The sequence below is a fragment of the Drosophila mauritiana genome, chromosome 3R (assembly GCF_004382145.1).
Source record: "Drosophila mauritiana strain mau12 chromosome 3R, ASM438214v1, whole genome shotgun sequence".
Classification (NCBI taxonomy): domain Eukaryota; kingdom Metazoa; phylum Arthropoda; class Insecta; order Diptera; family Drosophilidae; genus Drosophila; species Drosophila mauritiana.
In genome coordinates, this window is record NC_046670.1 from 20,080,517 (window position 1) to 20,098,289 (window position 17,773).

The following is a 17,773-nucleotide window of genomic DNA, read 5'->3' on the forward strand; positions in this document are numbered from 1 at the left end:
TATAGCGCTCATTTGAACAACCTGAAATATAACAACAACACACATTCATTTATCAAACAATTTCTTTATATTTCATTAAATATTAAGTATAAATACGCAGTTAACTATTAAGTATTATATACACAATTACAATAAGATATTCAGTCACTATAATGCTTCTTCTATATACAAAGTACGATTTATATTATATCAAAGGGCTTGAACTCGCCGCCGCACCTCAATAAATTATGCAATTCAATTCCATGATAATATACAGTAACAGTCATCTGTGTTCTCCGGGAGTGTGCCGATTGATTTTCTCAGGATGATTTAGGATCTGCGCCGAGGATTGCCTACTTACAGCTAAAATGTTTGCAAAAACAATAAGTCAAGGACATTTAACAGTGTTTTCATTTCGTTTCGCATCGTTTTGATTTCATACTCATTTGCTCTTTGCTTTATCGCTTGGGTGGGGTGTTTTGTGTGTGGGTTTTTGATTTTTTGTGGTAAATAAATAGTATCGATCGATTATTAACGATATTCAACATTGAAATACATCAATCATTAGGCATATACATAACTACAGGATATAATACAATACAGGATCGTTGGGATCAGGATCGGTCTTCCTGGATTCCATCTCAATCGTGGCGCCAGCTCTGCGGCAGCACGTAGTCCTTGACCTTGTAGAGCGCGTTGGCATACCAATGGATGCCATTCTGCTGCTGCGCCGAGCTCACCGCCTTCGGCGAACTGTGCAACTGCTCCTTGGCGGGCAGCCACGCCTCCAGCGTGGACAGCAGGCGCATGGGAGCCAGTCCCCAGTGGGCCAGCGACTGGCTGTTGATCACCGCATAGCAACTGGCGGCCACCGAGTTGACCACAATGGTGCCCTCGCGGGTCAGCGGCGCCACCACGCCCTTACTGCGCACACTGCCCACTTTGACGACTCGCTGGGGCCTCAGCTCGCCCGTCTCCACATCCCGTACGAGCACCTGGTTCTTCTCCTCGATGCGATCGGCAAACACAAACGTGAGCTTCTGGCTCTCCGGCTGCCAAACGCTAACCAAGTGAGCCGGCGTCACTGTGAGCACAGCTCCACCGTCCGTGTGCAGCTGCACAAAGTTCTGCATCTGCTCGAGGTTGCGGTCCATGAAGAGGATCACTTCGCTGTAGACGGCCTGTCCGTTGGCGGTCATGCTCAGGACACGGTCTCCGATGGAGAGCTCGCCGAGCGGCTTCCGGACTCCACTCTCCAGCAGCGCTGTGCTCTCCGGCGTGAAGCAGCCGTGCACGTGGGAACTGATCGACGAATCTGCAAGTAGGAGAGGAAAGGATTCGGTTAGAAAATCGGATTTTAAATATTAATAAGGTACTATTAAATATTCCTAGAAAGTTCTAATAAATATTCATATCCAGAGTGGTTACATGATCACTTTAAAGGCTTGCATGGGTGTTCATGTATTTTACACAATCTAAAATCTGATCTGCAGATTGCTTGTTTGGTTACTGAGGGCCGCCCAGGTAATGGCATTAGTTTGCTAATCTAATTTGGCGTTAAGCATCCAATTGCCAAGCCCAACAAGTCAAAAAGGTTTTCACAGATCCGGGGCTGGCCCGTTGCAGCCCAATGTGAAACAATGGGCACGAAAGGACTGAAAGGACTGCCTTTTGCGGCTCGCCAACAAGCCAGCAACCTAATGCGATCGTTGAACAGAGATCCGAGATCGGAGATCAGCAATCTGCGATCTGCCAGGCATATCAATAACAAGCGGCCGACGTGTTTTTGTTTCGGCTTGCACAAAAATTGTGATCTTGTTTTCCCTGCAAGATTAGCCGTGGGATCAGCATCAGCCGCATGCGAAGCCGAACTCGAGCCAAAGCCGCTTAGAAAACCCAGGGAAAAAATGCAAAGGAATAAAATGAGAAGAAACAAAAAGGGGGATGTGCCAGGTAGCAGCTTGTGGTTTGTTTTCCCAACCTTTTTGGCAACCTGTTGGCAATTACCGAACATGCTGCAACCCACCTAAACAATAATCGAAGTGCAGGCCACATTAATCATCATTAATGGGTATCGGATTGCAGGGCCCAGGCCCACCCAGATGCATCTGGAATATATATCGGGATGCACTTTATAGAACTTTCTCTGGGGGCCTTCACACTCCACACTCGAAGCGCCGATGCTGCTTGTAAAATTCAAATTAAAAATTCCAGACCAAATGCGACCACTAACCGCGCGCTTTATTATAATGAGCGGCCATAAAGTGGCCTTGTTGCCGATGCCGCTGATGCCGCTGCCGCTGCTGCTGCTGCTGCATGGAATTCCAAAGAAAATGCACCTTCCCAGTGGCCAGCCCGAAATTCCCATTGATGCATTTTGGTAAACAGAGACAGGCGGACACACAAAAGTGTAGAAACAATAAAAATCGGATTAAATACATATGGCTGGCGGTCTATAAAACCCATAATCGATGTGGATGGACGAAAGGGGAATGGGATCGGAATGGGAGTTGGAATCGGAATCTAAATCGGGCCCAAAAGAACACACGAAATGGACAAAAGATTCTGGGGAGATGGAGAGAAGGAAGCGCGGTAGTAACAAGAAAAATTGGTGTGAAATCTACCTTCTACCAAAACACGGCACTGAAACCGAAACAGAAACAGAAACCAAAAAAATAAAAAATAAAAACGAGGGACAAGAAAAATCTCAGGCCGTCTTCGTTGTTGGCGGTGAGTGGAAAGTGAAGAACTTGAAGGGTCATAAATTAATAAACCATTAAAGTGGTTAAAATTATCGTTATTTTATCTTTGTTGTGAAGACTAAACTGATAAATTATTACAAAACAGAGGACAGCCGAGCTGGTGCTGTTGTTGTTGTTGTTGTTGTTGCCTTGGTGACTGATCGTTTGGACAGCATTAACATGAACATGCAACAACAGCAACAACAACAACACGCGCTTGGGGGCTTTAATGCGCGCGCGCGACACACCAGCAACAACAACAACAAAAGACAGCAGCAGCATTGGTAAGAGCGAAACAAAAAAAAAACTGAAAAAAAAATTAGTGTCGACAAAAAGGTTTACAGCCATTACTCTTCGTCGTCGTGCTGCTGCTGTTGTTGCTTTTGCTTTTGCTGTTGCTGCTGCTGCTGCCGTTTGGGCCCCTGCAAACGAAAGACTTAGGCAGCGAACTCGAGGCGCAGCGAATGCTGTGCCAAAACTGTCATAAGCCCGTGGTTTATGTGCAGCGGCCTATCAGCAATCAATCGCCCCGTAATTTATTGATAGCTAGCAGCAGCACTAGCACCACTAGCACCACTGGCAACACATGGCATTCAGGACCCGCTGGACCACACACATACACATGTTGCCGGACGGGCAATGGGATGACCTGCTTGCCACTTGTTGTGCGTCGGCTGACCTTTTGATATTGCCCAAGGAGAGCGAGTTGGAGTGGGGGAGGATGACAGCAGGATCAAGGCTCATAGCCTGGCGGCTCCTTTCATAAGCAATTAGAATCAATGAGCAAGGACACTCGGCTCCGTTTCCTTTCCCTCGCCCTTTTGTCCTGCCGCAATCTTTATGGGCCGCCACCAAAAGTCACAATATTGTGACTCGACTGCGTGTGTGGGAAAGAGGCGTGGCATCTTGTAATTGTAGATGGAAATTAAATGAACAACTGACAGCCGGTCGCACCCAAAGTGTCTATCTGTCCGTATGTGTGGGAAACTTGAAAGGGAAAATCCCTCTAGAGCCGCTAAAGAAATGCAAAAAACATGAAGGAAATGAAGTATGAAAGAGGAACCGAAGAGAGAGAGCAAATCTTGGCAAGAAAACTTAATTGTCTTGGCCCGTTTTGGTTGGCTGATCGGGCCAAAAGCATTTTCTTCTCGGTCTTTGGGGCAGTTTCGTTATGTTTCGGGGAAAACTGGTTGCTGGCCATAATGGCAGCTCACGGATACACACTTCGACGGCCAGGCTTGTCTTAACTGATGATGCTAACTTGCTGGCCGTTCGGTGTATTTTGTTGTTGTTGTTTTTTCCTCTTTTTTTCAATTAGGCTCGCGCTCAGGTTTTAGCCCGGCATTTAATTCATCTTTGCCTCTTTGCCAGTTTGCCAGTTTGCCTGTTGCCCGTTTGCCTGCTTCTCCAACCGTCTTGGCCAGTTTGTGCTGCCTGAGAAACGCTTTGGGTGTCGTATCATCAATTCGTTTAATTTGACAGGCGCAAACCTAAACATGTCAAAACAACAGCCATGCGGTTAGTAGTGGTGGTTGCCGCCTCTGGAGCCGACTTTTCGGGTTCCAGCCCAGTCCACAGTCCTCAGTCCTCCGTCCCCAGTTCCCAGTTCCCAGTCCTCGTACCCTCAGACCATCCACATGCACAGTCCGGTTTTCGGACTTTGTTGCCGTTTTTCTTCCTCTTTCGGATCTTGAGAGTCGTGTCTTTTGACTGGCACTGGTACTGGGCACTGCAGCCGTGGCCAATTCGGCGGATGCGAAGTGCAGGGCGAGCTGCGAGCGGCTGAAATTTGCCAACGCCTGTCAGCTTAGCGATCGCCAGTACGAAACATGCGAAATTACGCTTGTTAGTGTCACTTCTGGCTAACTGACCAGGCCCACCCATCACCCAGCACCTCGGCCAGCACTTTTTACTTCCTACGGACTGCACTAGCTTACAACAATCTTAAGTTTTAGGGGAACTTAATTTAAACTATACTATAACATTATGAGTCATAGTTTGATAATATTCATGATTCATGCTTTTGATATTTACCCTGCCTAAAATGTTACCTAACTTATGCATAAGCCGTAAAACCGGAAAACTACGAGTATTCATTATGAAAAATGACCAAATAATGAATATAAAAACAGCGATTAAGTAAACTATGTATGTGGATAATTACCTGACTTGACGGAGCAGTAGATGTGGCGCCTGCTGACGTAGGAGACCCAATCGAATCCGGCCTCGACGGCCAGGCGGGCGAGCATGCCGTACTTGGACTGGTCGCGATCGGAGGTGGCGATGGTCACCGCTCGGCCCTCGTAGTGGAGCGACTCCTGGCCGTGGTGGTAGTCCTCGTCCCAGCTCTCGGTGACCAGCAGCCGGATGCCGGGCCATTCGTTCATCACCGAGTAGGCCAGCACGTTCAGCTTCTCCTTGCAGCGCTGCAAAAGGGGGCAGAGAACGGAGAGATCGATTAGGTATTGTTAATAGCCAGACGCCATGTTTTAAGTCACGCAGCACGCACGAGGGAGCGGGATGGCTACACTGCTGTCGGCGGGGGCGTGGCATGCGGGCGTTCATTTCGGTGGCCCAAAGGGCCCAATGCGTTCATTTTGCCCACTTAGTGCACTCAACAAAATCATTGAGCATGTTGATGTGGAGATGATGTAATTTTTTAGACAAGTAGTGAGGGAATATTATCAATCAAATTCTCTATGAAAATCATCAACTTTATAATTAACAAGACAAAAAAATAACTAGCTAGAGGATGTACTATTTTTTCCGAGTGCTTCTACCTTTTTCGCTCTGTGAGTCTGCCCTTTTTGGCCGCATCCTTTGAACCTGTTGCTGCAACCTCAACAAACAGGCGATCTTGTTTGCCCAGTTCCCTTTTGGCCAAAGGCTTATTTGCCCATGCTTACGCGCAGTTCAAACACTGACCCTCGACGATGGCGATGGCGATGGTGACCCTAACCCACGCTCGCAGATAGACCTTTTATTTTCTCCCTTTTCACTCTTTGTTTTTCCTGTCGATAATATGAAAATGCTTACGCTTTGTTTGCCAATGTGGTGGGTGCTCATCCGTTTGTCGGCTCGTTTTCATTTGATTTTTTTAGTGGATAGAACTGGCCGGCCGGGAGAAATGCCAGCCAAGCAGAAAAGGATTCGAGCAAGTCTATGCAAATATTTGAGATCCCAAAATTCAAAATTCGAAATACGAAAAGGAAAAAAAAGAAACGTGTAGACTCAGGCGGGGCAACAAGAGAGTGTCTTAAAGATTGAGCCAGCCACAAAATCAATTATCAACGGACTGAGTCCGGGGGTGACAGGATGTTGCCTTTGTGGGCAAACAGAATGCGAGCCGTAAAATCAATTTGCGACACGAAGATCCTTTTCTTCTTTTTTTACTCGATGGCAAACCAAACCACAGCGATCAGTTGCAGTTGCCTTTTCGGGCTTATGTTTTGATGAGGTGTGGATCTGTAGCGGTCACTGTTTGCTATTATTTGGCCAAAACAGGACTGCCAAATTTGTCACACAGTCGTGGCCCTGTGGCAAATTGCGGTGGCAGGCCGCATTCCGAGAAGAGTTCAATGATATTTGCCCAACGCGCTGCAACTTTGCTTTATTAAAAGGCTTAACCAGTCGAGAGTTGAGACTTAAGAGGCGAGAGCCAAGTCGTGCTAATGAGCACAAAAGCGTAACGACAAACAGAGGATCGCTGCCAACGAGTGTGTATATCCATAGCCATGGAGCCATGGTTGGGGTAAAGACAAACGCTTTTGTCTTAAGCACTGCCAACGATGTTTACCCAACATGCTAATGCATTGAGCTCGAATTCGAATCGATGCGCTGGACGCGCAATGTACAAACAACGGCCCGTCTCAGATCTCGGATCTGGGATCTGGGAACTGGGTTCGGGGATCTCTCGAGACTGGGATCTCGCCTCGCAGATCCCATATTCCACTGCACTCCGCCCAACTTCGTTTGCCGACGGGTGCGTAAGGTAAACATTTACGGATACACGGCGTCGGCGGCCCAAAAAGATGGCTAAATAATGTGTGTGCCTTGTAAGTGGCCGTTAGACAACAGCGTCAAGTGTAAATAAGCCCGTGCCCTGGCAACTCGGTGTATCGGAAAATCCCAATACCCATATTAATACCTATGCCCATAGCCATACCCATACCATCTCCCCCTAGGAAAGCTGCATTAATTAGACATTCAACAAGGTGTGAACTTTGCCTTTTCTTCAGCCATTACCCCGAAAAAGGGGAAAAAACTCAGATCCCCGAAAAATCCGACCACGCCCCATTGTGCATTTTTGTTTATATGCGTGGATGGGGGGAGCAACTGCATTTGATTTTGGCTATTTCGGTTTCTGGTTTTTTATTCCTCACCCATTTTATTCGCCTCTGATGCGTTTTTAATGGACGCGCGACTGCAGTTTTATTGATTTAAATTGTCTGACTGGCTGGCTGCCAATTTGACGCTCTTAATGGTCGGGCGAAATTATTATGGCACGAAGATTATTAGGCACTCATCATCATTAGCCAAGTCAGGACGCGAGTTGGCCGAGTCAGTTCGAGTTAATAGCCCGCTCTCGACCAGAGACAAGTTCGGGGGCTTTGTTTGTTTTGCCCATCCCAAACCCAAGTCCACCATACCAGGCCATACCATACCATACCATATACCATCTCCCATCTGTGGGCTTTTTTGCGAGGGTCTCGGATTACTTGTCTTGGGTACCCCAGGGAAACCGACGATTAGGAAACGACACAATTTAACGACATAATTCAAGTGCGCATTAAGTTACGGCTGCCAGGGGAGTCACCCCTTTTTTTATACACATATATACAGCATATATGTGCATATATATGCAGATGCACGTGCTCTATGGTGTAAGCAGATATGGCATATCCTTTGATTCCCGGCACTGATTGAGATCGCAGAGGAAGCGAAAACTTACAACTGAGGAAGCGACACAGGATATAGTCGAAAAAATACGAGTTGAAACACTGAAGAAATCACGTCACCCACCTAAACGATGCACACATACGTTCTATATGCGATATGTGTGTCAACGGGGTCTGAGGTGGGCCACTTGAGGGCCGGCACTTAGGTGGCAACTTAGGGTTTCTCAGTTTCTGGAGTTTGGAGTCTTGAATCCCAGAATCCCTTGCCATCAGTCAGCGGGCCTTTTAGCGCCCTGTGTGGCCCACTCGAGCGCACAGTTTTCCACACTTAATTGGCAAACTGTTATGGATCCCCTGATTGATTCAAGTGCAATGCCAATCCGCAGCTCCAGCTGGAATCTGTTTATTTGTGTTGCCAATCTATTCACAGCTCGTCATCGCTTCATTAGAATTAGCGGCGGTCTTTGATTTGTTTACGATGCGCTGGCAGCGCAATTATTACAGCGCAAAAATCAATCGGCCAGCAGAAAAATCTGAAGTTTTAATTAATTGGAAACGAATGGCACTGTGTTTACGGAATCTGAGGAAATCATCTGGGGTCCGAGGTCTGCTCCTGTCTGTTTGTTTTATAAATGGCAGAGCATAAAGAAGTTGAAACCTTTATTGGATTAATGGGGGATTAAGGGTGCTGTATCGCGGCTAATTGAATTTTTACCACTTTGAAAGATGGCATATAGCAGTGGTTAAAGTCAACTGGCAGATAAGCCAAGTTTCGCAAGTAATTGAATTTCCCACTGTTAAAAGTGCAAATTAAAATTTCCCATTTACTAGACCTTAAATCCACTCGCCACAAAAAAAACCCAAACGCATTACAAATGCTCGTAAATCACGCGTCAAATAAATGTCCATAAGGGGAAGGCGTCATTTTATTGTTATTAATTAAATGCTATTAATTTGCAGAAATCGTAAATTAAATCTCAGCTGTGGCCTATTGCCCGCTGCCCCACCTGCCTGCCACATTTAATGTCCCCCCGGCGATCAGCAAAAGTCATTTGGAGCTCGAGCTTGGAGCTGGCAGTTGGCGGTTGGAGTAGCCAAGAGTCAGGTAAGAGCCGAGTTCGGGCCGGGTCTTAAATGATAAGCGCCATAATCCCTGATGTGTGATTAACTTTGATGATGAGTTATGAGCCGCACACTGGCACCGCTGGAGCAGCGGACAGCGGGCAGCGGGCAGCGAGGGGGTGGCGGCTGCCTTGGGGTCTTCCATTCGATCCCCGGATCCCCTGGATCTGGGATGACTTGCAGGAATGGATGCGGAGCAGAAGAGGAGCCATGTGAAATGTGAGTCACTCGCCCAGCAGTAATGTGATAGCCGCGACGCGATCTCTGATCGCGATCTTCTTATTCTCTCCCGGCGCAAGTTCATAAAAGTTTTATGCAAATAAAGCAAAAGCCAGAGAACCAAAAAGGCAAATATCGATGGCATTTTGGGGCAACAAATCCTTGAACATTCGCGCCTGAGTGCCCTCGTAAAAGTATCAAATTGATTAATAATAATAATATAAAAGCATCTCGCACAAAAGCAAAACAAACAAACAAACAGTGCGAATCCGCATCGGCGATATATACATATACAACATATATGGGCTTTATATGGAGGGGCTCTTTTTTTGGAGGAGACGATTTGTCCACTTTGCCTGACTGATGTTTGTTTGATAAGTTTGATTACTTTGTTGGCCGCAGGAATGTTCCCACGAAATTGGCTGATGTTTGCTTATCGCAGCATTTGACGTGATTTGATTTGAGTTCCTTTTCTTTTTTTTGGCAAAGGGAAAATGAAACTGAAGCTCTGACATCATCCCACCCAGCGATTTGTGTTCTTTCTCTTAGGTTTTAGTTCTTTTTTATGTCATAATAGGATCAATTTTGAGTCATAATGCTCTATTAGAATGGCTCGGCTGAGGGCTTACTTTGATTTGATTTGAGTGGAGTTGATTTGATGGTGATGTGCATGTCTGGAAGATCAGGGATGGAGGAGCTGGGGTCTGGAGTTTGAGGACTGGCACTGCTGCATGCATGTCAATAATCATATCGGATTACCCATTGGCTTTGCCCTCAGCCCCATTGTTGCTACAATTTATGAAATTTTAGAACTTATGCTGCGGCTTTTGACGCATTCTTTTGTCCACATCCATATCCATCTGTCCGCTGCGGTTTCTGCTGCTCTGCTGCTCGTCTAATCCCGTGGCATTCCAGATTCAACTTCAGATACCGCAGATACATCAGTTCAGGCTGAAGAAAAGTGTTGCCCTAGACACATTCGCCGGTAATTACCTGAGCCAATGACTTGTCATAAGCTCCCAGCACTTTACGATGCATTTGTTCGTTTCGGTTAGGAGCTGCATTGTATGCCGCGACTGCTGAAATTTCGCAATTTGTTTATGCAACCGGCGGGAAGCGGAGGGAAGTGCAACACACCCATAGTCAGGGCCACGCAGCTAGCAGTCCGTCTTTCGAGCCTTTTAAATGGCCACAACGAATTGTTTAGCAGCTGAAATTCACGCACAGCGGCCAGTCACTCGGTCTGATAGCCAGATCCAAATCCACATAAAATGCGTTTTAGTTGCGCTCTGCTGGCACTCCACGGTGCTCCTTGCAGCTCCTTGAGGAATGGGAAAGATCTCAATGTCATCGGATATAGACACTACGACTTCGGTAGCGGAACAGTTGCCGTTGTAAATATTTGTCCCGCGAACAACAGGATTTTTATGTGCGCCGAGTGTCCTTGGCCGTTTAGTCAATCGCCCGAAGGACCTTGGCCTTCGGTGTGTCACTGCGATTGTGCTGCCGTGCGAGCAACTGTTAATTGTTCGCCAGTTTCTGGAAAGGCTGCAATACCTTTTGATTGCATATCAAATTCAAGGTAACATCTGAAATGGCAGCAACCATTTAGAATCCCCCGATGGGCGCGTGGCAGTTGCCAAATGCCATTTGGAATTGGTTTTCAAGTGAAACTCTAGCCGGCGAACAACTGGTTCGATAATACGATTTTACTTCACAGTACAGTAAAATCAGATTTTAAGGTTCTAAGGAGAAACTCTAACCGCTGACTAATAAATCAACAAATCGAAAGTCATGCTAAACCCTTTAAATCAACTATATTAGTCGGATGGCAGGCGTAATCTGTCTTCCCACAATTCTGATTATTGGTTTGTTGTTCAATAGCACCAAATCGCCCAAGGAAAATGGAAGTCCGCCATAAAAGCCATAATAGCTCGTTTATGGCGCTAATCAATAACAAGGCTATTTTTACACATCGACACTTAAAATTTCATTAAAGTAACACGAAGATAAGCTGGTGGTGCGCCCATGGGAAGCGTGCCGATTATATATATCAGCAACTTCAATGTCGGCCCTCTTAGGGGGTCTTGACTGTGCTGATCCGACTTCTGGCCGCAATGCAACCACCCCACTCATTGCTGGCTAATTGGAAATGTTGTCGCTGGTGCTTGAATTGAGCACTTGTTTTAGCTGTTTCGCACTTTGAAACCCAACCACCGCTCATCCCCCCCACCAACTGGTTGGTCATCCCACCGCCACCCACTCCACTTTCACTGCCCCTGCCCCTTTTTTTATGGCGATAAGATACTGCTGTTCTTTGCCGTAGCTGGTGTCTTAGCACACATTTTGTTCTGGCACCGATATAGCACAACTAGCAACCTATAAGTACTTGCACCTAAAGTAATTTTCACATTTTTTAGAATGAACCACAAGAGAAGCGGCAAGCGATGCAATTTCTTTCAGTGCCAGCATGTAGCTACACATGTTGGCAAATATAGAGTCACCATCTGGGGGGATAGGTAACCGTGTGTATTGGCGAACGGGCTACTTGGCTGCAGTCCGCTTATCAGACAATCGCCGGCGATAAGCGGCAAATGCTCGCGTGCCTCCACTTTTGGGGCGCGGACAGGTGGGCGGTGGGCGGGGTTTGGCTGAGTAAAACCTGATAAATACCGGGACTTGTAATCTCCCCTATTCGATACCCTGTTTGTTGTTCAGCGCGAAATCGAAAACGCATTTGCGAAGCGTACACACACAATGTTGAGTAAACTATGTATTTGCAATGATGATCCGGGGATCGATTGGGATCGAGGTTGTTGAACGCGCTGGCGCGGTTTGTTTGGATTTCGGGCCGCTTTGCAGCTTTATGGCTTAGTTCGATGGAATTCAGGCGCTATCTACCGTTCTGCCGTCGAGTATCGGGCTTCCTGTTTTTTTGCACTTGCGAAACAAGTGCAGTGCGGCGATAAGATGCATAATTAATCATATAAATGGCCAATGCTCAAAACTAATGCGATATTTCAGCCCAGTTTTATGGCCGCCACCGCCACCATAAAGTTGGTGAAATAGCCAATGCTCGATCAAGTCAATGATTGGGCACTTTTCCGCCACGTAGCGTTTATCAATGGGAACTGAGTGGCACAATCTCGTGCCATCGGGCGATCGCTAGATACGGGCTATAAAACAGCGCCAGCGATAAGCGATCGCTAATTTGACAATTGAATTTGGTGACCACGACGGGTGGCAAAATGTGTGTGCAGTGCGCAATGAGCACGGAATTAGCCTAGCCGCAAATCGGAACCCAGCTGTCTGATATAGAAGACGAATCCGGAACAATATGAGCAATCAAATGTCATCTAAATGGTGTGTGTTTGACTTCCCTACCTCAGATTTAGCATACACTCATTGTGTTACCATATCAAAGTAGGCTTACTTCTATCACAAAATAATACCTAGATCAAATATTAAGTGTACTATTTAAGGCAATACAAGTTCCGTTTTGGTATTGTTATCTCACATGAATTTTCCTAGAATTAGTAATTTATTTGGCGTAAGACTGGGTTTTTACTACATTTCCGTTGGTAACAATGCTAAATGTTTAAAGCATGTTTTGCTTAATCATGACTAGATTAGTCAGTCAATATTTTGAAGTTTACAAATTATTTTCAAGTCACTATGTCACAATGATTCCGATAAGCGAAACTTTCCCAATGATGTATTACAAATTTTGCTACTAGCAAGGGGTTGGGGTTTTCCTTACCTTGCTCATCAAGCGATCCGCTCCGGTGCCTTCCTCGTCGCGGAAAAGTATGTCCCTGTTGTAGTTGGGCACGAGGTCCTTGAATTTGGGCGAGTCCCGACGGATCACACCCTCCAGAGGTCCGGAGGCGCTGTTCGTGTACTCGGATAGATTGGGAATCGTCTGCTTGAGGACCAGCGGGTACAGGTTGCGCGCCCTATGACGACCCAGTCCTCGGCCAGGACCGCAGCTGTGAGCCGGGCTAAACATCATTGGCAAGACGATCAGCAGCAGGGCCACCAGAGAGGTCAGCCTGCTGAGGCAACGCTGCGTATGCGCAATGTGGCGCATCGTTTGCGTTTCTGGGCTTGCGGAGATGGAGCTCGCTGTGGATTTGGAGCTGCAGTTGGAACTGTGGCATTTGGCATCCAGGGAGAGACAGGTGACACTGGCGGCACTGGCCCAAGGCACTGAGCTGTGGTTATCCATGATTTATCTAAGACTCGTTGTTTGCTGTTTCTCTTGATTGGATTTTGTATCTCCTTATTTTTTTTTTTTTGGTTATTTAGCACTTCACTTTTGGCACACAGACACGCTTATTTGGCGACACGTTTGTTATTTAGATTTATGGTATTATTTGGATTTAACCTGGCTAAATCGAAATACTTGAGTCGGCGGAATCGCAGATCCTAACTGACTTAACTGTTCTCCGCTGAACTGGCAGTTAGCTCTCGGATCGGACAACCGTTGCGCTCGCACTGTGATTGACAAATGACATTTCCGAGCGGAGTATCGTGCGCGCAGAGTGTTCGAGTGCGAGTACGAGTACGGCGGCGAATACGAATGCGAGCATGAGTACGAGTACGAGGGTGCTTTCAAGAACCCTAGGCCTTTCAGCTCACACAAACACGCACACTACCGCCTCGAGTTCATTCCGAGTTGTGATTGTGTGCGCAGGCCACTCGACGATCGATCGGCTGTGGTGTTCATTTTTATGCTGCCTTGTCGCGAGGAAAGTGGGAGCGGGACAACCGGATGATGCAGCATACTCACAAGACTGGTTTGCAAGTGTTAGTGCCTGAGTCTTCGGCTCCTTATGTACCAGCGATGTTGGCAACAGATGTTGGATGGCATGCATGGCATAGTGTGCTGCGGTCCATTATGGCCATGGATGAAAGTGTGTGCCTGTTGCCAATTGGATGTGTGATGGTGTGCGTTGCTGGCGGAGAAGAGCTGCAGCATCCCATCCTCGACTGCAACTGCAATTTCTCTTAACACTTGCACTACTCGACCCGACTCGACTCGACTCTTGTGGCTTGTTAGCCGCTTCTGGCCCTGCAACTCCTCCATCTCAGCCAACTACGGCACTCATTGTTCACTTTTTTCCGTTGCCTTTCTTCGTTTTGTTGTTCGTTTCGCTTTATTGCTTGTAAATTAATAATGTTCCGGTTTTTTGTGTATTGTGTGACTCCTGGGCAGCCTTATATATATATATACATATATATTGTATATGGTATGGTATGTGGAGTACATATGGGTTCAATGCTGCTTCCGTTTGCCAGTCTTCACGGCACGGAAAGAGTGCTTAAGACTCTAAAGTAGTTTATGATCATCGAAGGCTCCGAGCTTATGTCACCCAGTGAGTCATTCGTATGCCCCTCAGGAAGTGGTCATGTTCCGATTAGATATCGCCTTAGGACCTGCAAATTACTGGTTAATTCAACGAAGGAAATTAATCTCCGCCAGAGGTTCCGTTCAACGCCATGTCAATAATCGCAAATATGTCTATATATATTGCAAAAACCGATAACGATTTTGGCAAATACAATTTGCAATTAGGTACCTTATATTTATGCACAGCAAATAACTAAGTTGCGGATTGATGCCGCTCTCTGGAAATCAATAAATTTCCAGTTTTATCTCTGTTGACATCGGCTAATAAAGAATTCCCCACAGCTGGGAAATCTCCAATTTAACTTTAGCTTTTTCGCACATCCAGAACGTATATCTGTGGCAAGCGCTAATCTTTTGTTTTGGCTCTTTTTCCAGACCTTATTTTTTTTGCGGTTGCACCAGGTCTATTTGCACTGTCACTTGGCAAGCGCGAATCGTGGAATACGCCCGTCAATGTGTGCCCAAGAAATTGTCACTTTCCAACGGGGTAGAACCAAGGGCCAAGGTGCACCTGCCCATGTAACGGATTCCATGGCGGGAAGGTGCACATCATTATTCTTTTTTTGGTAACGCTCTGGAATGCAAAGCATAGCATAATAATTTCGACAAAAACCGAAATGAATCGAAGTAAAAAAAAAACGAATCGAAAGAGGAGAAATACAATAGCTGGTCGTGGCGGCAAAAGATATAAGAGAAGGCAAAACGCCATCAACAAGATACACGGAACCAAATTAAAGATGAAGAAGCTGAAGTGGGAGGGGGTATGGGCTATACGAGTCTTGGATGCTGGGGCATCGGGCATCCGAGTGTCTGTGTGTGTCGGTGTGCGAGAGTCTATGTGGCTGCCACATAAATTTCTGGCTTCTTTGTGTGCGCACCGAACTCATTACGTTCGTCGCTGTGTGTATCTGTGTGAGTTTCGAAAAGCCCGTGTGTGTCTTTGGGCCTCCGCATCTGTATATCTGTATCTGTGTCTGTGGGGCGGAGCTGCTTAAGGCGCTCATTTGTGAATGAACACACAACACACCGTGAACAAGCCAGATACAGATGCGAAGACCATCCCGGGCCCATGGGCAGACAACAATCGCTCCAGCACTTAATGAGCATGAATAAATGGCATCGCAGACCGTGGAGCAAGCGAGACGGCCAGCGGGCCTCATAATCACGATCATATAGATCGCGCTCTTAGCCGAAACGGCTCACAAAAAAATACAGAAAAGAGCTAAACAAAAAAAAGCACACACTAAATAAATAAACTAACAAAAATGCCTTTCCAGGCCCTTCGAGATAAAAAGCCGCAGATTAGTTTCTGTAATTAGATTTGGTCCAGCATTGATTTATGTGAATATTAATGGGGCGACAGCTATAAGTCGAAATTGAATTTTAATGGCAACCTGTAATGCTGTAATAGGAATTCTTAATGTCAAAACATTAAAGAAAAATGTTTTTTTTTTATGGGTATTTATCTCTTTCTTTTAAGTTAAGTTAAGTCATCTACCAAGTTAAGATTAATATTTTCCCTCAAATAGACGAACCGGAAATATCCAGACCATTCGCTGGCCAACTGGAATGCTCGAGAGCCCAGCAAGCTGCTCCTTTCTACCAACTCCGCATGGAATCCATGGACAGATGCCAAAGAGCAGATGGAACGCCATTTTCTGTGCGCCATGGCGCGTCCGCATCCAACGGCGTCTCCGTCTGCTTTTAATTTCTTTTAATGGAAGTTGTTAACATGGCTGCTGCTGCCTCGTCCGGATCACCTCGATCTCCACCTCCACCGTCCTCGTCGATCCCTTCCTGCTGGTCTGGGGCTGATTTTCGGCTTGGATCCCACCATTCCCACCAACGCCATGGGTTGCGGCTGATTTGCTCTTTTTCTTCTCTTACTTTTCGTTGGTGTTTCGATCATAAAACTTCGATATGAAACTTGAATTTTTGTTTCTTTTTTAATGCGCTTCCCCGTGGTGTGGGTATGTGGCTTATGTAATGCGGATTGGGGTGAATGAAGGGGGAAAAGCCATATTGTAACTATTTAATTTAAAATATAAAACAACCATCTTGGCTGTAAGTAATTTAAGTTACTTTAAGGGAAATAACATGTTAGTAGGTTAGTAGTTTCGTAACTGAAAAGCAAACTAAACTTTTGTTATATAGAGTATCTAAAATCCAATTTCGATTGTGACTCTCCAACTATGCCGCTCTCGCTTGGGGTTCATTGAATTTTAGAAGTGCTTTATGATCACTGAGCTAGCTGTGGCTGCTGCTGGCAAGTTTGTTGCCAAAGTCTTTTGTTTTGGCTGCACAAGTCGCGCGGCTCTGGCATTAGAGAGAACCATGAGCGGCCACATAATTAACAAATAATAATGGCCATAACGCGTGCTTTGGCCCCGTCGCACCGGTTTGCTCGGTTATCTGCTGTGAAGGTCGCGGTAATTTAATAACTGATACCAACTAATATTTACGAGAATATTAATATTGTTTATAGCCAAATTTTAATGGCAGCTAAAATGGTTCGTATACTCATAACAGCAGCAAACTAAAAACGATCGAAACAGCCACAGTTCTCATATCAAGTCAATGCTGATTTCGATTTGATTCCGAGAATCAGGCACTCAATCATGCTGCGAGTTGTGGGACTCTTGTGTTGTGACTGCGGCGGTTGCTTTCGGCCTGCCTCATAGCGTGCGACAAATGCCACTAACGGTTTGAGGTCTCTAATGGATGTTGACATTTACGGCTACCAGGGATTGGGTCGTGGAAGGGAAAGGGGAAGGGGAAGGGGAAGTGACTGTGTCCAGGCTGTTTAATTCACATAAATCTAAGTGAAATGCCATTGGGGAATTGCTGCCGAGATAGAAATTAGGCAAATGGATGGATGTGCCTCCGGTATTCTGGTGAATTTGCCACCACAAAGGCACGAACAGCCACTGAATGGTTTCAGTCCAGGAGCAAAATGAGCAGAGGCAGGGGCAGTTTCAGTGGCAGGGGCAAGGGCCGGGGGCTTGTAACATAAACATTCACAGCCAGCGTCCAAGTAACTGGGCATAAAAAGGGTCTCATCCCAAGTGTCTCGGTGTGTGCGTGTATACAAACATTTGTCAACCGGGCTCCTTTTGATCCTGACCGGCACGAGAGTCAAAAAGTCGTAAGCGGCATAGTTATCATTGTGCAGTGGGTCCATTGTGCTATCAGCTGGCAGCGATCGATGCGGTTTAAACAGCAGTCGAACGGCCGAGCAGTCGAGAACACGGTGAGTAAGCAATGCCCGTTGGCCCAAAGGAGGGCCGAACAGGAAAGGCATTTCGGCCACATGCGGCGCGTATTTGGCCAACAGTTTTTGCACGAGACAAACCACAAAAATGCAGCTAAATGTGCGGAATGTTTCTGCCAAATCAGTACAC

At 46.3% G+C, this 17,773-nt stretch overlaps 1 protein-coding gene across 1 annotated transcript; it reads right to left on the bottom strand.

The window, feature by feature from the left end:
* Positions 1–44: 44 nt before the first annotated feature.
* LOC117143858 (protein hedgehog) lies at positions 45–13,538 on the bottom strand. Its single transcript, XM_033308722.1, has 3 exons — positions 12,720–13,538; positions 4,885–5,146; positions 45–1,294 (listed from the first exon to the last, which is right to left on the bottom strand). Exons 1-3 carry the CDS (start codon positions 13,185–13,187, stop codon positions 621–623), a joined length of 1,404 nt encoding a protein of 467 aa, XP_033164613.1. The 5' UTR covers positions 13,188–13,538; the 3' UTR covers positions 45–620.
* Positions 13,539–17,773: the final 4,235 nt, after the last annotated feature.